This window comes from Grus americana, chromosome 1, assembly GCF_028858705.1.
Source record: "Grus americana isolate bGruAme1 chromosome 1, bGruAme1.mat, whole genome shotgun sequence".
In the NCBI taxonomy this organism is placed as follows: domain Eukaryota; kingdom Metazoa; phylum Chordata; class Aves; order Gruiformes; family Gruidae; genus Grus; species Grus americana.
This window is the reverse complement of record NC_072852.1, coordinates 198943-226038: the sequence shown is the minus strand read 5'-3', so window position 1 is coordinate 226038 and position 27096 is coordinate 198943. Positions and strand designations below refer to the sequence as shown.

Sequence of the window (27096 nt, the reverse complement as noted above, 5' to 3'; positions counted from 1 at the left end):
GTCTGAACTATGGAGGACAGGGAGCAGACTTCACTGACACATTAGAAAGTGGCTGTAAAATTGGGGTGGGTCGTAAGAAATGCTGACTAGTAATAACAGGAAAAATCCAGAACAGACTGATCACACAGGCTGGATGCAAACCACAGGTACATCTCCATGAGAACATCCAGACTAGGACATTAGCCAGCCTTACCCCTGCTTTGTCTTTGGGCTGAAAGTCCTCACCTCTGCCTGCTCTGTGGTTAATCCTAGACCACCACCACTGTGCCTGTGCTTGTACACCATCTCTGGTCTTGCTTTAATCTCATTTTGGATAAACTGAACAAATGGATGTCTTCAGGACATTAGACCTCAATTCCTTTCTGTGCCTGTCTTCCAAGCTTTCTCCGGTTTTCAAAAGCAGACACGGCAATAGGGTACAGCCATCCCGTGGTGCAGAACCTCCCCTTTTCCTCCTCATTCTCCTTATCACTCCCTTCCACCAGAGAATTGCTGTTGCTCTTTCCACTGTCCCTTCCTCACTCTGATTTTTTTTTCTTTTTTTAATCTTTAAGGTTGGAAAAGACCTCCAGGATCAAGTCCAACTGTCAACCCAACCCAACCACCATGTCTACTAGACCATGTCCCGAAGTGCCATGTCTACACGCTTTTTGAACACCTCCAGTGATGGCAACTCCACCACCTCTCTGGGGAGCCTGTTCCAATGTCTGACCACCCTTTCAGTGAAGAATTTTTTCCTAATATCCAACCTAAACCTCCCCTGGAGCAATTTGAGGCCGTTTCCTCTTGTCCTATCACTTGTTGCTTGGGAGGAGACCAACACCCACCTCACCACAACCTCCATTCATTACAAGTCATTGATCTGCAGGATATGGGCTCCTATGTTCAGGCACAACCAGCAGTCCTTGAGCCTGAACGTGAAACTCTGTCATTGCTGTATGAAAACATACTTTGCTTGAAAAGTGCCCAGGCTCCCACAGGGCCCAGTCTGCCCCAAACAATGCCATGCTCTCTGCCTGCATCTGGAGAAAAGCAGCTTCGTTTGCTCTTCCAGAAGGCGGGAAGTCAGGAGCAGAGGCCTGGGCCAGCCGGGCTGGTGGCTGGCACCAGCCACAGGAGGGAAGCAGGGGACGTCCACCCGGGCCACCCAGTACGTCCCCTCGCTGCCACATGCCGAGGTGCCCGTCTCCTCCCAGGACAGCCTCGCGGTTTCCCGGCCTCGGCCCCGGTGCTGCTGGGCGCAGGCTGGGGTGCTGGTGGCCGCGAGGCCATGTCCCCCAGAGACCAGGGGTGGACACACGGGCTGAGTCCGCAGCCCCCAAACCTGGGCAACGCTGAGGGCGGTTCTGTGGAAAATCCCTGTTGTTAATAAACCACCCTCGACCGCAGCACCCGGGGGCAGGCCCGGGTCCCAGGAGGCCGCCTGCACCGGGCACGGCGGTCCGGGAGGCGGCTGCGAGGGACCGACACCGCCGCGAGGTAGGACCCGGCGCGGCCCCTGTCCGGTGCTGTCCCGCGGCGGACTACAATTCCCGGCACGCCCCGCGGCTGTGCTGGGTCACGTGGCTCCCCGCGCCGGTCAGGTGGTCGCCTGCGGCGGCTGGGCGCGGCGCTGTTCGGCTGCGCCGGTCGGGGAGTTGCCTGCCCTGCCCGGCTGGTGCCGTGACGGGGCTGCGGGTCCTGCGGAGCCGCCGCCGCCGCCGCGCCGGGCTCGGAGCGCACCGGACCGGAACGAACCGAACTGGACCGGACCGCAGGAGGGCAGCGCTGTACCCCCTGCTGAGCGCGCGTATCGGCGGGCCGTGGGCCTCTCCGGGCGGCAGCGCTATGGGGCCGCGGGGCCGAGGTCTGCCGTGGGCCCTGGTGCTGCTGGCCTTGCGCGGAGCGGCCGGCGCCCCCCCCAGCTTCGTCCTTTTGCTGGCGGACGACTTGGGCTTCGGGGACCTGGGGAGCTACGGGCACCCTTCTTCTGCCACGCCCAACCTGGACTGGATGGCTTCCAGAGGTCTGCGGTTCACCAACTTCTACAGCAGCTCCCCAGTGTGCAGCCCGTCCCGGTACGTTCCCCACCGCTCCTGCTCCGCTGGCTGGCAACTGCTGCAGGGCCCCAGGGTGGGGATGGAGGAAGCGTCGAGGCAGGGCTTGGGCACCCAGCTGGGGAGCTGCAGTGCTGGGAGGAACGAGTGGCTGATAAACCTGCCGTGTCCCAGGAAGCACCAAGGTCCAGCTGTTCTGTGAGGGGACCGATTGCGTGTCCCAGCAGACAGGAGAGGTGGCAGCGGCAGCCATGAGACTGGGGAGCCAGGCTGCCAGGTCCTGAGGAATGGGGCACCCTCTGCGGAGTTTGAGCACCATGACCTGCGCTGTGTCCAGTGTGATGTCTGTCTCCTCTCTCTCTTTCAACTCTCACCTGTAGGGCAGCCCTGCTGACTGGCCGGTTCCAGATGCGCTCTGGGGTTTATCCCGGTGTGTTCAACCCAGACTCACGGGGGGGCCTACCGCTGTCCGAGGTCACCATTGCAGAGGTGCTGAAGGCTGAGGGCTATGCCACAGCCATGGTTGGCAAGTGGCACCTTGGCCTGGGGATTAATGGCTCCTTCCTGCCCATCCATCAGGGCTTTGACCACTTCTTGGGGGTGCCCTACTCCCATGACCAGGTGAGAGGCCTGTCAAGCCCTGAAGGGTGCCCCGGGGCTGGCTGGGGAGAATGCCTGAAAGATGAAGCTTGCTTGAGAGCACATAGGCCGGATTAGTGCTTGCATGGGCAGATGAGTGTGGGTGGCTGCTGGCCGGGGAGATGGGTGCTGGTGGGGAAAGCCCATCTCTGAGGTGCTCATATGATAGGGCAGTTTTGCAGAATGTGGGTGGCAGTTGTGTGTGGGGACATGTGCCCTTTGTCAAGGTAGCGAGGGTCAGTTTCTGGGCTACAAAGAAACATCTGAATTGCTGCCAGGAGAAAATGATGCTGGGGCAGCATGGTCCTTGGACGGTTCTAGGGTAGGCACAGACTCCTGGGCTTCTGGGAGTGGCTGCCCAAAGGGTGCCTGTAGGACCTGGTGGTGGGCCACTGTGAGACTCTTTGCTCCCCGCCCCTCACTGTCCTGCAACACGGGTAAAAGACAAAGTGTTATTTGTTCTTTCCAGGGCCCCTGCCAGAATCTCACCTGCTTCCCACCTGACATCAAGTGTTTTGGGACTTGTGACCAAGGCTTAGTGCCAGTACCGCTGCTCCGGAACCAGAGCATCGTGCAGCAGCCGATCTCTTTCCCTGATCTGGTGCCACTCTACAACAAATTCTCCCGGGACTTCATTGCTGACTGTGCCCGACGAGGCCTCCCCTTCCTGCTCTACTATGCCTCCCACGTAGGAGACGGGGAGGGCTGCTCTGGGCCCAAGGGTGGGGAAGGGAGCCTTTGTCCTGTGGGGACAGCAGGGAAGCATCTCAGCTCCTGCAGCCCCAGGACTGTGCTGAGCAGTCAATACCTGCCCCTGGATGACCTGGGGTTGCTGTTCCCACACCCAGCTCTTGTGGTAGCACCATTCTGATAATGTTCTTGGGCTGCTTCTCTCTGGAGCTTTGCCCGCTTCTCTGGATCAGGAGTCCACCTGGGAAAACTTCCCACTCTGAGTCTCCACATCCTCTCCTGGGGCTCAGCTCCTTTGTGCCATTTCTGAGAGACACTTCTGAAGCTTGGGGACAAGCCTCCTCTCGTCTCATGGGTATTGTCACATAGCTCCGTGTCCTAGTTGGGGTGCTTACTGTTCCTGGGTGAACTGGGAACCAGATGTGGCTCTGGGAGTTTGCGTAGCAGTCTTCTCTGCCCTTTCTCCAGCATACCCACTACCCCCAATTTGCAAGCCAGGAGTACTCAGGGCAGTCACGGCGTGGGCCGTTTGGTGATGCACTCTTGGAGTTTGATGGCTCGGTGGGACAGCTGCTGCAGGCGTTGCAGGAAAATGGTCTTGCAAACACGACCTTGGTGTTTTTCACCTCTGACAATGGGTGAGTGGGCTCAGCAGGAGGGACTTCGTCACTGATAAGATTCTGCTGCCATTATACGGGGGAACTGGAATGAGGCATTGGTTGGCTGGGGCAAAAGGGACATGGCATGGCATTGCCAGGTGAGAGTCCAGTGACCTGAAGTGAGGCAAGAGGTAGACGCTGCTCTGGAGTGGACCCAGTGCATGATCTGCTCCTTGTTCCTGTGACTCAGCTGCGCCCCTCCTCATGGCCAGGAGCGTGCAGCCCGAATATGCCCCGATTCCCTTTGTGTGTGAGTGGCATTGGTCTCTGGTGCCCTGCTTAGGCGTCTTGCACACCTTGGCTTCTTCACCTGCCCCATGTCTTCTGCCTCACAAGGCTGAGAAGGATGGCAGTGTCACTCGCTGGCACCATGCCTCTCTTGTCGTGGCCTCATTGGCAGCATCAGGTAGCATGAACCAGTGAAACTGATGGTAGGTGGTTCTTCTCTCTCACAGCCCTTCCACCATGCGGATGGCACGTGGAGGCAGCTCTGGCCTTCTGAAGTGTGGGAAGGGCACAACATATGAAGGTGGCATGCGGGAACCAGCAGTGGCTTATTGGCCAGGCCGTATCACTCCAGGTGAGACTTGGCACTGCTTGTGCCTTTGACGTGGTGATGCCAACTGAGGCAGGGGTGTCATGGCAGCTCAGCTGCCCCAGGACAAGCAGAGGTTGGGGGAGAAGTGAGGATGGCAGGGATGGGAGTGGGATCAAGTGCTTGAACCTTTCCTTGTGCCTTGCTGTGGTGGGTGACAGGAGTGACGCATGAGCTGGCAAGCACCCTGGACATCCTGCCAACCCTGACTGCCCTGGCTGGAGCAGCTCTTCCCAAAGTTGCCCTGGATGGCTATGACCTGAGTCCAGTGCTGTTTGGGTCGGGGAAGGTGAGTCCTGCGGGCTGGTTCGGCTGGCATTGTGTGTGAAGGCTGGGTGCAGGGCTGGAGCTGTGTGCCTGATGAGCAGAACCAGCTGGGGGTCAGGGGGGATCCATGAGCGGGGGCCTTTTGTCTGGCCTGGGTCATGCCATGGAGTTTCTGGGCTTCCCCAAGTTGCTCTGCTCTAACACGTGCAACGTTGCCAAGCTAAACCCCCATGGCTGCAGTGGATGGACAGAGCCCCAGTAGCTTTGAGTAGGGAGCAAACAGGATGCTGCTGCTCATCAGCTTCCCCCCTCTCTGGCCATGTTCTGACTGTAGTATTGGGGCTCCTGTGTGACTCCCTGGAGTCTCTGCCTGGTCCTGTTCCAGGCTCTTCTTCAGCCTCATGGCTGCACAGGTGAACTTAGCTCTGCTGCTTCCCACAGAGTCGCCGTCAGACGATGTTCTTCTACCCGCCGTCCCCTGATCCACTGCACGGCCCCTTCGCTGTCAGGTTTGGGAAGTACAAGGCCCATTACTTGACACAAGGTTAGTGCTGCCTCCTCTCCTCTGCATGGGCAGCTTTGTGAAATCCAGTATGGTTTTGCTGTTCAAAGCTCAAAGAGAAGACACTGAGCTACACCTGGGGCTTTCTTTTGCAGGTTCCTTTCACAGTGATACGACCCCAGACCAGGCCTGCCACGGGCTGACCCCGCTGACCCCTCACTTGCCCCCGCTGCTCTTTGACCTGGAGTCAGACCCAGCCGAGAACTATGATCTGCTGCAAAGCGGCGCAGGGCCAGAGGTTCTGCACGTCCTGAAGGAGATCAATCTGCAGAAAGTGCTTTTTGAACAGCGCATGGAGTTTGGGGAAAGCCAGATCAGGAAGGGCAGGGATCCCGCCCTGCAGCCCTGCTGCGTACCGAACTGCACTCCTAAGCCTTCCTGCTGCCGTTGCTCCTAGGCTTTTGCTGTTCCACCCCCCTTCAGTTGCTCCACACTATCCCAAACCCACCAGACACCACCTCCTGCCCCCAACTAGCCAAGCTCAGCCTTAGAGCTACCCTGCAGCTTTGGCTCAGTGACACCTCTGACTAATGGAGTGATAGGGTAGCAAACTGTGGGCTGGGGAGATTACCAACCCCACTAACAGTGCAGATCAGTGGACCGTGTGCTCTGTGTTGGATGTTCAAGTTGAGGACTTGACAGAAACCCTGACTTGTTCAAGGAGGGACCATGATACAGCATCATCTCCAGAGCCAGAGCAGCTCCTTTCAAATCACGATCAAGATGAAGCAAAGGACACTGCCCCAGTGTCCAGAGATCCCAACTCAGCTGGAAGCATGCCGTGCACCCCTGGGTGGGAACAGAGCCGGGAGATGCAGCACCATCATTCACCAGGGGCCAATGGCACAGCAAGAGGAGGATGGGATGGATGGTCCTGGCAGCTTCAGAGGCACGACCTTGTGCAGCTGATGCAGAGGGGACATGCTTAGGTGGGAAGCAGCCCAGGGTATGCATGCTCAAGCATCTCCAAGTCCTTCATGCCTCCAGGAGGTAGGGATGTGGCCAGTGGTTGGCAGGCCTGGTCTTCTTGTAAGTTCTGTCGATGGTGGGGCTGGTCAATCAGGTGGGCTGCACTGCATGACTGAAAGGGTCTCTCTCTTGCTCATGAGCTAGTCCAGCTTCAGGGGTATTTTTATTGGTTGGTTGGGGGTTTTTTTTGGTTTTTTAGAAGGGTAGGGGTTGGAAGGGACTGCTGGAGATCACCTAGTCCAACCTCCCCTGCTAAAGTGGGATCACCTAGAGCAGGTTGCACAGGATCACGTCCAGGCAGGTTTGGAATCTCTCCAGAGAAGGAGACTCCACAACCTCTCTGGGCAGCCTGTCCCAGGGCTCGGTCACCCTCAGAGGGAAGAAGTTTTTCCTCATGTTGAGATGGAACTGCCGGTGTTCCAGCTTGTGCCCGTTGCCCCTTGTCCTGTCACTGGGCACCACTGAGAAGAGTCTGGCCCCATCGTCTTGGCATCCACCCTTTAGATATTGATAAGTGTTAATGAGATTCCCCTCTCAGTCTTCTCCAGACTAACCAGCCCCAGGTCTCTCAGCCTTTCCTCATACGAGAGATGCTCCAGTCCCCTCGTCATCTTCTAAATTCCAGTACCCTAATCATCTTCTAAATTCCAGTCCTCTAATCATACTCTAAATTCACTACTGAATTGCACACATACGTTTTGGACTACGGGCATGCAGGCACTCTGGGCGTGCATTGCACCTTCTGTTTCTACCCCGTGTGTGTCTCCATGCACCGTGTGCACGTGTGCCCTGTGCATGAATGCAGTGTGCACGCACACAGCATTTTTGTGCCTGTACTCTTATGACCCACCCCAATTTTACAGCCACTTTCTAATGTGTCAGTGAAGTCTGCTCCCTGTCCTCCATAGTTCAGACTGTCCCCGTAACACCTCCTGGCCTTCCTGTGTGTCTAATCCCGTGCCTCCTAACGACCTGGTCCTTGGCACAAGAAGGGTGCTGGGGCTGCTGCTGCTGCTGCTGCTGCCGTGCTCGCTGCCCTCAATTATTCAGGGCCAAGAGGCAGAGCAAGGAGGCTGGTGCTGCAGCAGGAGGCAAAACTGCTGCATAATTCATGGAGCCCACTTTGCTCAGAGGGCATGGCAGCGCCTGGCCACAGCAACCAGGGCTCTGGGATCTGACAGTCAGGACACTGAGAGGACAACAGCTGGGGCTCTGAGCTCTGGGGGGGGGCCCCCACGTTGTGGGGACAGAGTTTCAGTGACCAGACAAGGAACAGGGCGGGAGGTGTGGGACGATGTGCGCCGTGTGCAGGTAACTCGGCTGCAGGAAACTGAACAAGGCATGGCATGACTGCCCCAACCTACACAGGCGCCAGCAGGTAGGGCACGCAGATGAACGGTGTCCACACGGCCAGGCGTGGAAGGCGAGGCCCGAGTGACTGCTGCAGTGCTGTGGAAGCACACGCTGAAAGACATGTGCAGGCCAGGCACAGCTGGGAACGGGCAGGGGTGGGTGTGATAGGCTGTGTCCATGTGAGCGGCTCGTGAGCATGTGGGGTGTTAACGGGCTATATGTTTGTATGGGTGCAACACTGTGTGTGTGTGCATGTGTGTATACCCATGTATGTGTATGCATGCATGGATGCGCATGCATGGACAAGTGAGTTTGCACGTGCACCCATGCGAGGTGCATTCTACGTGTGCATGCATCAACTGGGTCTATGCTGTGAGCATTCATGTGGGCAGATGGGTGGGTGCACACTGTGTGCATGCATGCGCGGTGTGGAGGTGGGTGCATTCCGCATGCATGCCTCCTGTAGGGTGTGCACGACTGCCTCTGCGCGTGTATGTTTTCTGCGTGTGTGTGCACACTCTCTGTGTGTGTGCGTGCGCGCGCCGGCCAGGCATGCATATGCATACGCTCTGTGTGTATGTGAACACTGCGCATTGCGCTCCGAGTTCAAGACGTGTGTTTTGGAGTACGGGTGTGCACACACGCTGGGTGTGCGTTGCACCTTCTGTTTGTACCCTGCGTGTGTCTCCGCGCACCCTGTGTGCACGTGTGCCCTGTGCGTGAATGCAGTGTGCACGCGCACAGCATTTTTGTGCATGTACTCTGTGCGCGCTCCTTGTGTGCGCGCGCGCGCGCTCTGTGCATGGTGTATCCAGCCCGTGTTCCTCCCAGAGAATTTCTCCTTGCAGAAGAGCTGGGACTGAATTGGGAGGACTCTCGTTCCCAGGAGGTTTCTCCCGTCTCAGTCCAATGGATGTGACAGCTGTTCCCATGTGCAGGTACAAGAGACTTGGTTTGTGTTTCAAAGAGCCAGGTCACGTTCAAGAACACGCCCACATACTTCACTGACATGAATGGCAAAACAGAGTAACATAGAGCAGCACCTTTACCAGCACCTACTTAACACAAAAAGCACAACCCAGTCCTTGTCTTCCTCTCCAGCTGATCAGGACCGATGTTCAGTAGTGAAACATACACACACATCATAGAATCATAAAATCATAGAACCATAGAATGGTTTGGGTTGGAAGGGACCTCCCAGCCCACCCAGTGCCACCCCTGCCATGGGCAGGGACACCCTCCACTAGCCCAGGTTGCCCAAAGCCTCATCCAACCTGGCCTTGAACCCTGCCAGGGAGCCAGGGGCAGCCACAGCTTCTCTGGGCACCCTGTGCCAGGGCCTCAGCACCCTCATGGAGAAGATTTTTTTTTTTTCCTAATATCTAATCTAAATCTGCCCTCCAGCTTAACATCGCTCCCTAGATTTGCAAGCACAGCATTGTGCTGGCTTTGGCTGGGACAGAGTTACTTTTCTCCATAGCAGCTGGTATGGGGCTATGTTTTGGATTTGTGCTGAAAACAGTGTTGATAATACAGAGAGGTTTTTGTTATTGTTGAGCAGGGTTTACTCAGAGTCAAGGCCTTTTCTGTTTCTCACCCCACCCCACCAGCGAGTAGGCTGGGGGTGCACAAGAAGTCGGGAGGAGACACAGCCGGGACAGCTGACCCAAACTGGCCAAAGGGATATTCCGTATCCTATAACGTCATGCTCTGTGTATAACTGGGGAAGCTAGCTGGGAGGCAGGATCGCTGCTTGGAAACAGACTGGGCATCCCGGGTTTTTTTTTTTCTTCTGTAGGTGATGAGCAATTGCATTGGTGCATCACTTGTTTTATATGTATAATTATTATTATTATTGTTATTCTCTTCCTTTGTTATGCTATTAAACTGTCTTTATCTCACCACAAGGTTTTTTCTTTTCCATTCTCCTCCCCATCCCACTGGCAGGGGAGTGAGCAAGCGGCTGCGTGGTGCTTAGTTACCGGTGGGGGTTAAAGCACAACAAGCATGTTCATGGATCCCTTAAATATTTAGCATGGGAATTAAGTTCAATTAAAATCCATGGATGGATGTCAAGGTACTTACCCAGTAATTGGCACAGACCTTGGGACTTTCCAGATCTGTATCTCCTCTTGCTCATGAGCTAGTCCAGCGTCAGGTTCACTAGTGAATTGCACATGCACACAGTGCTCCCACCAGTAGCTGGCCCTAGACGCTCGTCGTTTCCAACTGCTGGGTCGCAGTCTCCTGTGTTCCCTTCTGCCATTGCTAGCAGCCAGGCCTCTGGACCCACCCCGCAGCGGGTACAGAGTGGGGCCACACGAAAAGGATTTGGAGTCGCTCTCAAAAAGAAAGAAGGATGTACTGTGGTGATTAGGTGCAGGGCTCAGTCAAACAAGCAAACCAACCAGCAGTTTGCTTATGTGCGACTGGCTCTTTGACCGCCCCCCTTCTCTCCGTTTTCCATGCTTATACATCCCCCCTCACCTTCTTTGGCTCATCCCTTTCTCCGCCCTTGTCTCCTCCCAAACAAGGGACTTACCCACAGTTATTTTTTTCCCCCTTGCTCCCAGGTTTCCACATCTGTGAACAGATTTGGTATTTCAGGTGCTGTTAGCTAGGTCACCTTGGACTTCCATGGCATTACTGATGCGGTTTCTGGGGTACTGCTGTCCGTGCCAGATTCCTCTCCCCAAAATGACCCCAACTCTTCCTTCAATTAGCTGTGAAGTGTGGCCACCTCTCACATCATTCCCCCTTGACCACTTGCAAAATCTGGTGCTGCAATAGCAGAGTGTCCACAGAAGACAAGTTGCCTTCTCCAAGGCTGCCTTTTGCCTGATCTAAGTAGATATGGAGCATCGCCTTCAGGTCAGTTTTCAAAAAACAAAGCAGCCTGGAGTGCAGTTTGGGGCCCAGTTTTGGTGCCTATGAAGCCATGCTACACCTCAAGGGCCTTGAGAGCAGCATTCCACTTTCAGACAGAGCCTGCCCTTTCATCGTAGGGACCAGGCTGCACACTCAGCTGTATGCCTTACATCTATCCACACAAGCCAGCATGGCAGCGGGAAGTTCCTGCACCTTTCATGAGCTTTGAGACTGCCATTCTTCAAGCCACTGCTCTCTACCCTCCAGGGACCTAGCTATGCTCAGCAAATGCAACACACGTGGCTGACCCCTGCTTTTCTCCCATGACTGCCCTGCACTCCAGCATGTGTGCAAGGCTTCTCCATGTAGCTGTGGAAGGCAGACTGGAGATGAGAATTTACCAAAGCCATGCAAAATGACATGTGGGGCTGAGAGCAGGAGCATCCTTCTCTGTCTAGAGCTTAAAAATTGCATGTCCTTGGCCACACATACCAGGTGCCACGACTGCCCTTGTCAGCATTGGCCCAGAACAGCAATATAACTCATAGATAGCAAGGACGTGAAGCCTGCTAGAGGGTGTTGCTGTGGTTGAAATAGCCAGTGTGGACTGTGCTGCATTTGCGTTTCACCGTGCTTTGTGCAGGAAGGATGACACTGCTTGGATGTGCTTGGCTTGTTTGGTTTGCACATCACTGCTTGCCTGTAACTGTGACTGTAACCAGATTTGCTCTACAACACCCAAACGTGCATACTGCCTGTAGTAGTTATGTTCTCTGGTGTAGGTTTTTTGGGAAGCACCTGGTGGCAAATGGCTGCAGAGAGCAGGGTGGCAATGAACTTCCCAAAGAGGCTGTGATGCCACACTTTGTTTTCTCCTGCTAGTGCACAGACCCAGGTGTTGCTGCCTGCCACAGGGCCTGCACACCCTCATCCCGCAAGCAGAGCATTCAGCGGGGGTCTCTCGGGGCTGTCCGATCCCAGCTTCTGCCTCCCCTCCTGCTCGGAACCCCCCCATGTTGCCCCTCCCCAGCACCCAGAACCAGCAGCTCTGTGACATCAGCCCCAGGGCCAAGGGCACCACGGGCAACGTGAGTACTGTGGGCACTACGTCAGCTGCTGCACTGGCGGTGACGAGCCCTCGGTTCTTGTGGTTGCCACGTACTGCTGGCAACGATGAATTTGCTCCCCCTCCTCATCCTGCTGGCCGCGCGCTGGCCGGTGCACGGCACGTGGGACAACTGTGGGTAAGTGGCCCGAGGCTCTGGGAGGGAGCTTAGGCAACCCTTATGGGATATGCTGGCAGGTGCCCGCTTGTTCCCGTGACCACGCCACACCTTCCCGAACCCCATGTGGGAGCCTCAGTTCCTTGCCAGCACTCAGGCTGCTGGCACAACTCATCTACGGGGCTAAAGCAGAAACGGGCAGACAGACGCATGCCCCATGGGGTTCCCTGGCCCTGTTGTCCATACGCTGCCTCGTGGGGAGGGAAGACGGCTGACCTTCAGCCTGAACAGCAGCAAGCCATCGAGCAGGACAGTAATGAGTTTCTGGTTACAGAGGGACCTGCGGGCTCCGGCCCATGGCTTCTTACTACGGCATGTCACGCGTTGTGGGTGGCACAGATGCCCAGCCAGGGGCCTGGCCCTGGATCGTCAGCATCCAGAATCCCTGGAAAATAGGCACAGGGCATGTATGCGGAGGGTCCCTCATCAGCCCACAGTGGGTCCTCACAGCAGCCCACTGCTTCATCGAGGCCAGGTAAGGAGGACCAGGGAACGGGGATATCCCCACAACACTACTAGCTGCCCTGTCTGCAGCACCATGTGTTACTCCCATCCTGTTTCCTTGCAGTACTCCCAGTGCCCGGGCGCTCCCGAGCCCAGCTGAGAGGCTGCTCAGGGTAAGGCTGGGCTCGTGCCACAGCTTCCTAGCAGCCTCCAGCTCAACATTCCTTGTGCCTAAGGCATGCTAGGGCAGTCGCACCCTCCGTAGCATCGCGTTCCTCTCTCCCTTGTGTAGCAGATGGCAGGGAACTGCTGGGCTGCTGCAGCACGTGGCTCTGCTCCCTCTGACCCCTCTCTCCATCTGCCTTCCAGGCACATTACAATGTGGCGTGTGGTGATCGGCGCCACACAGTTGACTCGGCTGGGCCCTGAGGTCCAAGTGCGCAATATTAAGCGGCTACTGGTTCATGAACGCTATAGTAATATCACAGAGAGGAACGACATTGCGTTGCTGGAATTGGACCAGCCTGTCCAGTGCAGTGACTACATACAGCTTGCCTGTGTGCCCGATGCCTCGCTGAGAGTGTCAGAGCTGACAACTTGCTACGTCAGTGGTTGGGGCTCCACAAAAGCAAGATGTGAGTTCCCCAAAAGTACTTGCAGCCTGAGTGCAAGCTTGGCATGCTGGGGAGGTGGGTTGGGCTTCCTGACAGCAGAGGCGAAATTTCGCTGCAGTCAGGCTGTGGGGACGTATACCTATAGAGAGAGAGAGGTGGGCTTGACCCATTACCCGAAGCAAGACAGAAGGGAAACACCGGTACAATGCCTTCAAGATGCAAAGCCAAGACCTAGCAAAGGGGTTCACCCAGACAGGGGAGGAGAACCGGCAACAAGCTGCTGGGTGTTAATTCCTTTCTGTGCTCGCAGCTGGAGTATCAACTGATATCCTGCAGGAGGCCAAGGTCCACCTCATTGATATCAACCTCTGTAACAGCAGCCGGTGGTACAGAGGGGCCATCCACACCCACAACTTGTGTGCTGGCTATCCGCAGGGTGGCATCGACACCTGCCAGGTAGGAGTGTGCTACAAGTCAACCCCCAGCACCACAGGCAGCCCTGTCACAACCACCCAAACATACCCCGACGTGTGCTTTGCCTGGCGAGTCATCCTCCCACCTCTGGGTCCCCACCGCTGTTGGGGCTCGCCTCCCCTTCCCCATCTGCAGGTCCTTGCCCAGTGCCCCCCTTGTCCCAGTGGCCGTCTTCCGCACATCCAGAATGACTGTGCAGAGATGGGGGAGAGCCCTACCTTACAGGCCCATGACCCCCTCCCAAGGTTCTGTAGGCTCCAGCACCTGAGGCGAGCCTTTCTGCACAGTGAATACAGCTCTGGCAGGTGCTGTGAGAGAGAAGGAGCCAGCCATAGTGCTGACAACAGCCACCCAACACCACCTTAATCCTCTCTCCTCCCCTGCAGGGTGACAGCGGTGGTCCTCTTGTCTGCAAAGATAACAATGCTGACTACTTCTGGCTTGTTGGAGCGACCAGCTGGGGGACAGGCTGTGCAAGAGCAAAACAGCCTGGAGTCTACACCTCCACTCAACATTTTTATGACTGGATCCTGGTACAGATGGGACTGCACCCAGCAATAACGGCTCCTCCAACACCACAGCCAGTCTTCACCTCAACCCCCTTTCAGAGGCCAAGGCCAACACCAACACAATCAGGCAGGTTTCCACCCTGCCCATTTCCACGCCAGAAGCTGGTGGAATTCTTTAATCTGCTGCAGGAGCTCCTGCAATTCATAAGGGGAAAAAAGGCTTGAGCAGCAGGATGAACAGGATCCAGTGCAGGCTGCAGTGTACCACGCCACTTCCTTCTGGGGCAATGCCCGCTGATCCAAAGGCAGCCTCAGTGTCAAAGGCCTGCTCTGTCCTGCCCACACCCCTCTGAGTGCAAACAAATGCTGAAGTTGCCTTAGTTCTTGAAATAAAGTTGCCAATTTTCACAGCTAACCCTGCTTCAGTTCAGTCTCCTGTGCAAGGCAAGGACTTCCATGCCCCGCACCTGCAAAATGAGGCCGCAGTCAAGTAGAGCACAAAGGGGAAGAGTCGCTCAAAAGGGCTGAAACCGTGCCTGGTCAGAGAGGAGGGTGAAGGTGCAGTGGAATAAGGGAATACAAGTCACAGGGGGCTAGATTTTTTCGGGACAGCAGTTGGAAACACGAAACGTCTTAGGCCACATACTGGCGGGATCGCTGCATGTGTGTGTACAATGCACCAGTGAATGTGAAAGTGGACTATCTCATGACCCGGGAGACACAGATCTAGAAAGACACAAGGTTTGTACCAGTGAGTGGGTAAAGAGCTTGACATCCAATCACAGATATTACATGGACTTAATTTCCATACTCTTATTTGAAGAAGCTATGAACATGCTGTGCTTATGAATGAGTGAAGGTGTGTTTACGTTTCACTAGTAAACACCCAGTCCTGATCATCCTGAAAGGACTGCATTCATGTTTATGTAAGTGATGGTTACGTATACATGGGTGCTTTTAAAGGCATTGCTCTATGTCAGTTTGTTTTGCCGTTCACATTACTTGTGTAAGTCTGTGTGTGTGTTTGTCTATCTGGCTCTTTGGAATGAAGTATAAGTTGTTTGAACGCACACATGGGAACAGCAGCAGCCACATCCATCAGGCTGGGATAGGACAAGCCTCCTGGGTGTGAGAGTCCACCTGATTCAGCTCTAGTGGATCTGAAAGGAGAAATCCTCCATGTTCAGAAGTCTACTGGATTGGGCTGCTCTGTAAGAGAATGGGGAAGGAAACTGAAAGAAACTCTGCATCAGAGATCAGAGGGATGGACAGATAGGCAGCACTGGCTAGGCTGTGAAAGACAGGGCTGGCAGTTGGACTACACTGTATAGTAACTGGACTGCCTTATAACAAAAGTGCAGGAAGAATGCAAGCTCAAAGCTTTATAAAAAAAAAATTCTTTAGTGTTTGTTTTCTCTAGTAGGTACCATTAAAGCATCTGGGCAGGACCCTTCCCTGCAGGTCCAAGAGTGGCTCAACTCTCCTGGCATGCTTTGCCTTGAAGAAGCATGCAGTAACTAGCAACCATGTGGATACTCTCGCCCCTTCCTTGACTGTGACACTCTCCCACAAGAAGGGGAGAGGCCCAGCTGCCCATCACCAGAGCTCTCAGGGCATGAGAAAAATCATTTTCCTCTGTGAAGGCCAGCTCTAACTAGCTCCAGAAATCTAGAGCAAAGGGAAAAACACACTCAGGGTCCAGAGCTTAGGCAGATGGGGGCTTCTCTTCAGGGCAGCTCTCTTCTTTATCTGACAAATTCTCAGTCGTCTTCTGCAGGTCAAAGCTCTGGAAAGGAGCAGGACAAGGAACTGCTGAGAAGTGTGAGAACAACAGCTACACTCTGCTGTGGTTCTTTCAAATTCAGTCTAGTGCAGCATGGGCTCTTCAGAGTGTCACCACCTCATTCCTTCCAACCTAAACATGAGCAGCACACAAACCCCATGATGTCACCAGCATAAGGCAAATCTTTCCATGCCTGCAAAGTTTCACCCTTTGCCACAGGCTCTGCTTTCCCTGAGGAAAAAAAGAACAGAGCTGCTAATCACTTAGGAGGAGTGCAGTAAGTAGAGCCTTTCTTACCTCCAGTTCTCGCATGACCTCATCCATGAAATCTCCTGAATTCTGTTTGTAAGCAACTGCCAGTTTGATAGCATCATTGAAGAGCTGATGAGAAGGAGAATGCTTGTCACTCAAAGTAAGGGGCATTGAGTTTCTGTAACATATGGAAACTGTTCCCACACCCCAAGGAAAAAAAACCCAAACCCAACCTCAGCAACTACCTATAGCTACCAGGACTTCACAAGCAGCCAAACAGATGTACCAGCCCATTTTCTGTTCTCTGTGCCTACAGCAGTCTCGATGTCCTTGGACTGTATAGGGGTCTCATGGATATTGAGCCAACTAGCTATGTTTTACCTTCACTACATTGGTGCCATCTGCAGCAGACACAAAGTAAAAGGGCAAACTGAACTTGCGGGCAAAGTTGAAGCTTTTCTGGGTCACCTTCATATCCGCTGGGGGCAAAAAAAGAAGTGGTCAGCAAGACATCACTGTAGGAAGAATGCCAACATACACAGGAGTGGTGGAACAGATGGAGACCAGAGCCCAATTTAGCTGTCAAGGCCTTCTCACTGTAGTAATAAGGCTAGGAGAGTCCCCCCCAAAAGCTATAGGGTTTTAAAAGCAACAGCATCAGCAAACAGACATTAAAAAAAAAAATAAAGAGTTCTTGTTGGTTTATCCATGGTGCTTGACTAAATTATATATGGATTCTGATGTGCTATAAATGAGTAATGCTTTGCAGCTTAGAACATATCAGTTTACTTGCTGTGTGGCAACTATGAATGTTTTGCAGGCACATCCCTACAATTTTTGCTGTATGTCCACATGACCTGGACACCATTGCCAGTACTAGTTATGCCTCTCCCTCCAATTTGGCCTTTTTAACCAGAACTCCCCACTGCCTTTATGCCATGTTACCTATATTCCTGTGGGTCAAGGGCACACTCACAGTATACGAATGACTCAACTGTTATATATTTTTACTTAACAGGCAGTTAGGTCTAGCTACCTCAACCTCAGTAGGCCAGAGGCTTTATTTCAGTTTTGGAACAAATCTACTGCATATTTACAGGATGTGCTGACACAGCAGTAACAGCTCAAAGTTTTGATAGGTAGGTAGCCTGTATGCCAGTGCAGGAAGATGACTCCAGATGATCTGCCTTTTCTCATAGAAGCAACAGCTGAAATAGTTCAGACTCCAAATGCTTGCCCAGGCAGCCGCTCCCTACCTCTTTGCAGGAAGCTGGATCAACTGTTTTGCACACTGGTCCTGTATTATGTGCTGTGGACTGATCAATTCCTAGCCCAGGTGGAATACAGCAAACGAAGGCAAGGCAGAGGTCTCTCTTGGAGCAGCGTCCACTCATAGAACACTAAGAACAGGATTCATCTGCACAGAGGTTCTGTCTACAATATGGCTGTGAACACCAAGCCTATTTGCCTTGGACTTCCTGTACACTTCATGCAATCAGTGGATTCAAGGCTGACTTGACACATCCTATAGGAAAGGCTTTTATTAGGTAAGATCAATCATGCCCTAAACCACACTGCTGAACCAAATGAACCTCCATAGACTACAGCAGGACCCCAGACATCTCATTCAGGTGGACACACCTATTCATAGCTGCGATGATTTCTACTATGAATGTTAGCAAGGAAGCCCATGTCTGACACTGTACGTGATAGAGAATAGCAGGAGACTGTGGTCCTAAGGGTATGTGTTCTCTCGTTGATGCTGAGCAGAAAGTCAATGCGTTACGAGCTCTCAGAAGCAGAAAGTCGATGCGTTACGAGCTCTCAGAGGATGCAGGAGACAAATCACAACCCAAATTATAGCAATAATGAATGCCTAGCTGGCATTCCTAAGAGGAGGGAATTATCCAGTCATCTGCAGCGAAGGTGAACAATTTTGCCATCAGGTATATTTAGACACTTTATCACAGGGGAGTCCCATGGAAACCTGCAGGCTGAATTAGCAATACAAAGGCAGTTACTGACCATACGAGGGGAGGCCACATAATAGGTTATGCTCTTTTTCCAGCAAGACATCCTGCAATTTTTGAGTAGGTACTGCTCCAGTCAGCTTTTGGGTTCTTGCTGGATGAAATGGACAGCGTGGTAAGGACAGAATTGGAAGGACATCACTTGAATAAACTTTAAATCAATCAAATTTGTATTTTTAATTGCTAGTAAAACAAGGACAAGAGCCTCTAAGACAGCCTGCAAGGTCAGTAGAGGACCCAGCTATTTGTTTGGTAAAATACAGCCCTGAGGGACTAATACTCAAGAACTCATCTGCACCTAACAGATGAATGACATTCTTTCTCAGCCAGGTCAGAAGAGAATCACATCACAATCCTGAGACTTTGCAAGAAGAAGATATACTCACCATCAATTTTGTTGGCCACCACAATGCAAGGAATTTCTGGGCGGAATTCTCTCAGCTCCTTGTACCAGCTGTTTAAGTTCTTGTAGGTGACTTTCCGCTGCACATCAAACACCTTTCGAAAAAAAACCAGCTATCATGGGGCCAACAGCAGGACTGCTAATGATCAGCCCACTGCATCAAACACAAGTACAGAATCCAGAATTTTCCCAGGAGGACAACAAAGGAAGCTGGCCTTTGTTAGAAAGGATGAAAGAGAAAAGGGAGAATATCCAGCAAGCCTTGAAACATGCAGCCAGCCTGTTTCTTTGCATAATGCAGGAAACAGTCCCTCACTTTCCTTTACATTCTTATTTTGTAGTATGACAAGCACTCTATCATCCAAGCACTGGGAAAGACGTGAGGCTTCTCTATTTTAACAATTAAAATATCAATGAAGTTGACTGATGCTCACAAGTGATGAGAAATAGTGGAAAGTTAGAGCAACAGTACAAACCAAGATACCTAAGCAGGTTAGGAGTCAGGAAACAAGACTGATTTGAGCTAATAAATGGGAAGTGCAAAGTATAGGAAAATAGGGCAGAAGACCAGAGAAGAATGTCTTATGTAGTACCCTGCAGAAGACATCAGAACAGTTTTGAACTACATAATCCAATAGTCACATCACAAACCAAGAAAGGAATCCCCTCTCCCCTGCATAACCTCTGACAGGACTGCTTCTATATAAGGTACTTACCACTTTAATGGTAACACAGTGACAAAAGTAAGGAAATTTAGAACACAGTAAATCCAGGGAATATAGTAAGAGTGCTATTAGAAAAGACAGAAGAGAGCTAAACATACCCAACTACTCTGGTTTTATCTGGTGAGAGAAGAAAGAACAATATAGGAAAGTTTTTTAAACCACTGGAAGAGACAAAAAATATAAGATGGCATAATCATAAAAAGAAACACACAGGCCAAGTGTCAACTGGGACGGTTATTAGTCAAAATTCCATCATATCATAGCAGAGACACTACCCTTACCATGATACAAGCATGAGCCTTATGGTAATAGGATGCATGCATGCTCTGGAACCTCTCCTGTCCAGCTGTGTCCCAGAAGTCTGTAAGACACAAAAAACCAAGCTTAGAACGATGTAACTTTCCAAGTTCTGTTTTCTTCACAACTTAAACCCAGGATGCAAAGCCCAGTCCATCTGGGTCACAAATTAGGTTTCACCTCACTAATATGAAACATTCCAGGGCTAAGAGATTAAGCAAAACTAGGAGCTTTTCTTAGCTAGGCTTAGATATGAGATGTGCTGACACTACACATTGCTATAAACATATTAGCAACAGAGAAGTCATCAGTAGACATGACTTATAAAGGACAGTAAGACAAAGCTAGTCAAAAGTGCAAAGAGTGATAACAACGTATGGTGCTTTGTCACTAGAGATGACAACAGGAACCAAAATCTTGAACCAACATCTTGAAACAGCTTGATTTCTGACACAGTGATAAATAACCAGGTGCCTGCCATAGGAAATGTTTCATCTCCTTTCACAGACAGTATAACTCTGCTCCTTCCAGGGGCACAACTCATTTTAAAATTATGAATGGTAAGTAAGTTAGCCTGAGACAGACGGGTCCCAATTCATTAAGCACCTTGCAGATTAGGTATCATAAAGCATACCTGAACAGTCATGAACATTTTAATACCTTTTTCTGTTTGTGTGTCTCAGGTAGAGATCTCCTCCCATCCTCTTACTGGATTTATAGGCTAATATTGTGTCTTATTTGTTGTAAAAATTTATATAGCTTTAACTAAGAACGACCAGATGTAGTTATACTTCTGTCAACTAGACTGAAGCATGCCACTCCACCTAAAGCCAAATAAGCCATTTTCCTTAATGTTTACTTTGCATTGAAATTAGTTTCTGACCGAATACTGTATCAGACTTGCAGGATGGTGATTTCTTAAACTGCCCAAAATATAGACCAGTACTCATCCTACTACGTTTACATTCATTTTGGGTAGTTTTGCTTAGCTTCTAAAATTGCCTGATCCTTTTAATGTGCCATTTCAGAATCCTCATTTACAAGGGAAAAAGAGGTCCCAGTGACCATGACCTACCGAATGTCCCTAAATTAACTTCCTGAACAATGCGGCAGCTGCCATGAGAGAACCTGCCATGGCTTATGGAAAAACACTCCTGCTTTTATTATTAAATCTCCAGATCTTGCCTGTCATACCCCATGTCACTCCAGAACATAGGAATTTATCAACCTTAAAATCCTTGGGGAAAAATAAGATTCATAGAGTAAAGAAATACATCACATTTTAATGCAAACCTAACTCTACCACATGGAATTTGGCCATGGCCGCTAAGAATAGTTCAGTAGAGTAAAAATTAAACTAGCAAGGGAAGTGGTAATTCTGCACAATTCAAAGTCTTCAGATCAAACTACCTGCCTTTACAAATCACACTTCATGACAGGTCTTCTCTGCAAGGTAGCCTGGATGATTAGCATTATGTTCATAAAAGGTGAAGACAGAAGATACTGTGAACTCTTGCATAACATGGGCCAGATGAATTACTTAAACTAGAGTGAGTTACTTTATTAAGTACTAAATCCATGTTAAAAATAAGTCCCTGACACATGAATCCATATTTTCACAAGTTGCCTTAATAGTAATTTCACTTACTGCTTAAAAAAACCTCTACCTTACCTCTTATGAGTTTACCTAACATCAACTAGAGTCTGTTAAATATTTCTTGCTATGTTGAAGTCCCCTTTTGTACCAAGTTCCTGTTTTCTGATATTTTACCTTCTCCCTAAGAATCTAACCAGACTCATCATTAGGCCCCTTTTTCCCATTGTTCAGTTATTCTCATGGCTCTTCTCTGAAACCTTGTATTGGGTTTAAGTGGCAAGGTTTTTTTAAGGGGGGAGTGGGGTGGGGGAACGGGGAGCTGCAGGGGTGGCTTCTGTGAGACGACACCAGAAGCTGACCCCATGTCAGGCAGAGCCAGTTTCAGTCAGCTCCAAGACAGACCAACCTCTGGCCACATCACACCCAATCAGTGATGTTGGTGATAACATATTTAAGAAAGGGTAAAAACACTACACTACACAGGAGCTGTAGACAAGGAAGTAAGAAAATGTGAGACTCTGCAGACACCAAGGTCAGTGAAGAAGAAGGGAGAGGAGGTGCTACAGGTGCCGGAGCAGAGATTCCCCTGCAGCCTGTGGGGAAGATGCAGATAGTTCCCCTGTGTCCAAGTGTCCTCCACCTGGAGAACCGTGGTGGAGCAGACGTCCACACTGCAGCCTGTGGAGGGCCCCATGCTGCAGTAGGATGTGCCCTGAAGGAAGCTGCATCCCATGGAGAGCCCACACTGGAGCAGGCTCCTAGCAAGAACTGTGGCCTGTAGAGAGTAGTCCATGCAGGAGCAGGTTTTCTGGCAGTACCTGTGGCCCATAGGAGACCCATGCTGGAGCAGTCCATTCCTGAAGGACGGTACCCCATGGAAAGGACCCATGCTGGAGCAGTTCTTGAAGAACTGCAGCCCATGGGAAGGACCCAAGTTGGAGAAGTTTGTGAAGGACTGTATCCCATGGGAGGCACCTCACACTGGAGCAGGGGAATAATGTGAGGAGGAAGGAGCAGCAGAGGCAAAGTGTTATGAACTGAGCGCAATCCCCATTCCGTATTCCCCTGCACCGCTTGGGGGGAGGAGGACGAGGTAGAAGATTTAAGAGTGAAGTTGAGCCTGGGAATAAAGGAGGGATGACAGAGGGAAGGTGGTTTTAGTTTTGTTTTACTTCTCACTATCCTACTATGTTACAATTAATTGTCAATAAATTAAATTCATTTCCCCAGGTCAAGTCTGTTTTGCCTATGATGGTAACTGGTAAGTAACCTCCCTGTCCCTACCTCAACCCACAAGCTTTTTCATTATACTTTCTCCCGCTGTCCTGAGAAGGGGGAGTGATAGAGTGGCTTGGTGGGCACCTGGTGGTCAGCCAAGGTCAACCCACCACAAACCTCTACCATTTTTCAATGCTTTTACTGAATCACAGAAATAAGAATTAGACACAGTCTTGCTGTAGCGGTTTCAAAAAGGAGTCTTAGTGTAATGTTTCAAATTTTGGATAGTTATAAAACCTCTGAAATTAATATTCTGGTTTTATATCCAAAGATCACCTTAGCTGTTTGGAATACAGCCCTCTTTTGAAGCTCATATTCAGCTAAGCACTGTTCATTATGTTCTTTTTTGCTTCCCAGGATGGTATCTAATTCTCCCTATAAAATTATATGGAACTATATTATAAACCATCCCAGATTACCTGCATTAGTTTATTACTGAAATCATTGTTACTAACCAGGTAGGAACAATGCAACCAGCAAAATAGGTGAGTGATGATGTACACTGATAAGACTGATGAAGAACAATCTCCATCTTTGTAAAATGTATTTCAAACATGAACCAACTGAATTCAAAAGAACCATAAAGAATGACAAGAGATCTAGAAAACATGCCCTGTGATAAGAGGCAGAATAAAATGATGTTGTTAACCGTAAAAGAGAGAAGAAATAGAATCACAGAATCATAGAATGGTTTGGGTTGGAAGGGACCTTAAAGATCATCTTGTTCCAACCCCCCTGCCATGGGCAGGGACATCTTCCACTAGATCAAAGCCCCATCCAACCTGGTCTTGAACACTTCCACGGAGGGGGCATCCACAACTTCTCTGGGCAACCTGTTCCAGTGGTTCCTGAGTGTCACCACCCTCTTCCTTATGTTGAATTTAAATCTGCCCTCTTTCAGTTGAAAACCATTGCTCCTTGTCCTGTCACTAAAGGCCCTGGTAAAAAGTCTTGCTCCATCTTTCTTATAAGCCCCCTTTATATATTGAAAGGCCACAATAAGGCCTCCTCAGAGCATTCTCTTCTCCAGACTGAATAACCTCAACTCTCTCAGCCTCTCTCCACAGCAGAGGTGTTCCAGCCTTCTGATAATTTCTGTGAACCTGCTCCAATAGGTCCATGTCTTTCTTGTAGTGGAGATCCAAGAGCTGGATGCAGTATTCCAGGTGGGGTCTTGAGCAGAGCAGAGGGGGAGAATCACCTCCCTCAACCTGCTGGCCACGCTTCTTTTTACGCAGTCCAGGATCAATTGACTTTCTGGGCTGCAAGTGCACATTGCTGGGTCATGTCCAGTTTTCCATTCACCAGTAAAGGAGAAAGGTGCAGTGTTCAAACATGTACAAAGCTGGTGCAAACTGGAAGAGGAAAAAACTTGCTCAGTGTCCAGAAAACACAGGAAATAACTGGTTTACCTTGAATAAAGAAGATTTGCATTAAATATCAAGAAAGAAATACTTTCTAGTAGTAAGAACCCTGATATGTTGGAATAGATGGCCTAAGCAGTCTTTGTCATTGGAAGTCTTTAAATACATTTTATATATACATATCAGTGAAGAGTATCATTAAGTAAAGAGTTTTTCCTGTGCAGAGATGTGCAAGATAACCTCTCACAGTCCCTTCCAGAGCTGCAATACTCTGAAAACACAGAAATTGTAGCGATACAGGCAGCAGTACAGAATATCAACTCAAACCACAGGATAAGATGTTTTTCTTGAATTTCCATCTGTAACACACAGTGAACAATACTGTGCTGTCAGAGGCTAATTCACATAGGTTAAAGCAATGCTCCATTGGCATAAAAAAAAGAAAGTTAGCACTTGTGGTAAAACTGAAGTTATGGGATATTTGAGAGGATGACTGATAAATAGGTGACTGATAAAGCTAGGATACTTGTAGTCTATCAAAAAAACTAACAAAGGTTGAGATAAAACAGATAGTATTCTATGATAAGATCATACAGGCTGGACATATCCAGAGAAAGAATTTATTCTATAAGCTTGAAATACAGCAATTGGTACATACACCCAAAGTAATTAATCAATCAAAAATACCCAATAAAAGGATGACCAATAATAGGAAGACTGTGTTAAAGTATATTTTAAAACCAGCAACTAAAATAGTAGATCTACTAAAGTAATCCATGGCATGGATTTTTAGAATTGGTGCTGATAGGCAGCTAAATCCCACTGTAGACTATTATGTAATTAGCATATGGCATATTTCTCCTCACTTGTTTACTATATTGACAGAGTAAGTCTGAAGACAGTTTCATATTGCAGCTAAACTGATATAATACCTAGCTTGCTAAAAAGAGCAAGCCCACTCTCTACTCTTCCTTCCTTTGCCTTTGCATTCCCACTTGCCCCTTTCACCAGCACTAGTGTGTATAGATCTCCATGGTGAAATGTTTTAGGAAACCCATTCACTTATTTTGCGAGTGCTTAATATGCACAGTTAGCTTCCTGAACTGGCTTAACAATGGACAGGGCTAGGCCTATAAGCGAATGCTAGTGGTACACAAGGGAAAAGGACTGCAACTTTCATGGGAAGCTAGTTCAGCTTCATGATAAAATTTAAATCTTAGTTTGTTTAGTTCCATCATGACACTGCATCCTGAGCAACAAGCACTTTCACTAACAGTGACTAACAAAGCTAAATCAAGATTTTTGCACCAATTACTTTGACAGGTATCCAATTCCTTGAAAAAACCGAAGATAATTGTTGACTTAGATATCCCCTTGCCTGGAAGACAAATGTAAAAGACTACTGGCATAGCTGAAGAACCTAATAACTGAACAGTGATCTGCCTGGTAGATGAGGGGAGAGCAGTGGCTATTGTCTACCTAGACTTCAGTAAGGCTTTCGGCACTATCTCTCATAAGAGCCTCATAGAGAAGCTGTTGATGTATGGCCTGGATGAGCAGACAGTGAGGTGGATTGAAAACTGGCTGAAGGGCCAGCCAAGAGGGTGGTGATCAGTGGCATGAAGTCTAGTTGGAGGCCTGTAACTTAGCAGCGTACCCCAGGGGTCAATACTGGGTCCGATCCTGTTCAACATCTTCATTAATGATCTGGATGATGGGGCAGATTGCACCCTCAGCAAGCTCGCAGATGACTCAAAACTGGGAGGAGTTACTGATACACCAGAGGGTTGTGCTGCCATGCAGAAGGACCCGGACAGGCTGGAGAAACGGGCTGACAGGAATCTCATAAAGTTCAACAAGGAGAAGCGCAAAGTCCTGCACCTGGGGAGGAACAACCCCATAGCGTCAGTTTAAGCTGGACACCACCCAGCTGGAAAGCACCTTTGCAGAAAAGGCCTTGGCTGACACCAAGCTGACTGGGAGCCAGCAATGTGCCCTTGCCACAAAGAAGGCTAATGGTATCCTGGGCTGCATTAGGCAAAGCATTCCTTCACCTCTACTCAGCACTGGTGAGGCCACACCTGGAGTACTGTGTCCAGCTCTGGGCTCCTGAGTACAGGAGAGGCACAGACATACTGGAGAGAGTCCAATGAAGAGCCATAAAGATGATGAATGGACACGAGCATCTCTCCTGTGAGGAAGGGCTAAGAGGGCTGGAACTCTTTAGCCTAGCAAGAAGAAGGTTCAGCAAGGGATCTCATCAATGAGTATAAATAACTGAAGGAAGAGTGTAAAGAAGATGGAGCCAGGCTCTTTCTAGTGGTGCCCAGTGACAGGACCAGAGGCTCCCTCTGACCATCAGGAAACACTTTTTCCACTGTGAGGCTGACGGAACATGGACACAGGTTGCCGAGGGAGGTTGTGAAGTCTCCCTCCTTGGAGATGTTGAAAAGCCATTGGACATGGTCCTGGGCAACTGGCTTTTGGTGGTCCTGCTTTAACACGAGGTTGGACAGGATTACCTCCAGAGGTCCCTTCCAATCCCAACCATTCTGTGATCCCTTCATTCCCCCATTTCCCTGCCTACGAACCACTGTTTGGCATCGCCTTGCCCACCACAATGAACTCTGCTGTCATGTTTTTGGGTCCATATACTGTTTCATATGCCAACAGCACCGTTGCTGTTTCCCTCTCTGCACATAGCCGGCATCAGCCTGTCCCCAGGGCCAACTGAATACCTAGCAGGGCACTCCCCACTTACCCACGAGGACGGCCTGCCCGTCCACCCGAGCACGGTACTTGTAGAGCGTCAGGGCGAAGGTGGAAAGCTGCTGAGGGCGGCTGCGCCCGCGTCAAGGAGCCAACGGAGGAGCACTTTCCTCCCGCTCCGCAGCGACGGCCGGCACCCGCTTCCCCGGCCGGGCCCGCCGCAGTTCCCCGGGCCGAGCCGCCCGCCGCCCGCTCGCCCCGGCCGCGCCTCCCGCCACGTTCCGCCGGGCCGGGCCGCCACCTGCGCAGCGGCGCGGGGCTGCTCAGGGCGCAGGCCCGGGAATACGGACGGGAACTAAGGGGGCGCGGGCGGCGCACCACAAGGATACAAGCCGTCGAGCAGGAACCTCTCCAGCAGCCTGCGGAAAGAGCACCACACAGCCGTTAGGCCGCGGGACCGAGCCGCCCCTCCCCTCTCCGAGGGGAACTGGCCGGGCGGCGACGTGCCCGCGCGGCCACGCACTTGGACTTGCCCACGGCGCTGTCGCCCAGGCAGATGATCTTCACGGTCTCCTCTGCGCTGGCCGCGGCTTCATCCCGGGCCTGCTCCGCCGCTGCCGCATCCGCCATGGCACCGCCTCCGCGTCGTCGCTGCTACGCGACATGGCGGGCCCCGCCTCGCGGCCTGGCTCCACC

At 51.0% G+C, this 27096-nt stretch overlaps 3 protein-coding genes across 6 annotated transcripts; 2 read left to right on the top strand and 1 right to left on the bottom strand.

Annotated features, from left to right (window-relative positions):
* The first annotated feature begins 1696 nt into the window (after positions 1-1696).
* Positions 1697-9553, top strand: ARSA (arylsulfatase A). Its single transcript, XM_054811601.1, has 8 exons — positions 1697-2057; positions 2417-2657; positions 3145-3363; positions 3834-4003; positions 4480-4604; positions 4781-4908; positions 5328-5430; positions 5544-9553. Exons 1-8 carry the CDS (start codon positions 1828-1830, stop codon positions 5843-5845), a joined length of 1518 nt encoding a protein of 505 aa, XP_054667576.1. The 5' UTR covers positions 1697-1827; the 3' UTR covers positions 5846-9553.
* A 2137-nt stretch (positions 9554-11690) lies between these two features.
* LOC129200360 (acrosin-like) lies at positions 11691-14187 on the top strand. Its single transcript, XM_054811700.1, has 5 exons — positions 11691-11882; positions 12196-12396; positions 12735-13000; positions 13290-13435; positions 13840-14187. The coding sequence occupies exons 1-5, from the start codon at positions 11812-11814 to the stop codon at positions 14185-14187; spliced, it is 1032 nt and encodes a 343-aa protein (XP_054667675.1). The 5' UTR covers positions 11691-11811.
* A 72-nt stretch (positions 14188-14259) lies between these two features.
* On the bottom strand, positions 14260-27082 carry RABL2B (RAB, member of RAS oncogene family like 2B). Of its 4 annotated transcripts, none has more exons than XM_054811642.1 (8): positions 26924-27082; positions 26790-26819; positions 26453-26532; positions 19437-19516; positions 18414-18525; positions 16379-16476; positions 16043-16126; positions 14260-15748 (listed from the first exon to the last, which is right to left on the bottom strand). In XM_054811642.1, exons 1-8 carry the CDS (start codon positions 27028-27030, stop codon positions 15668-15670), a joined length of 672 nt encoding a protein of 223 aa, XP_054667617.1. In that variant the 5' UTR covers positions 27031-27082; the 3' UTR covers positions 14260-15667. The 4 variants fall into 4 exon arrangements, with proteins under 4 accessions (XP_054667617.1, XP_054667628.1, XP_054667624.1 ...); XM_054811653.1 differs by having other exon boundaries at positions 14260-15171; XM_054811649.1 differs by having other exon boundaries at positions 15179-15877.
* Between the last annotated feature and the right edge of the window lie 14 nt (positions 27083-27096).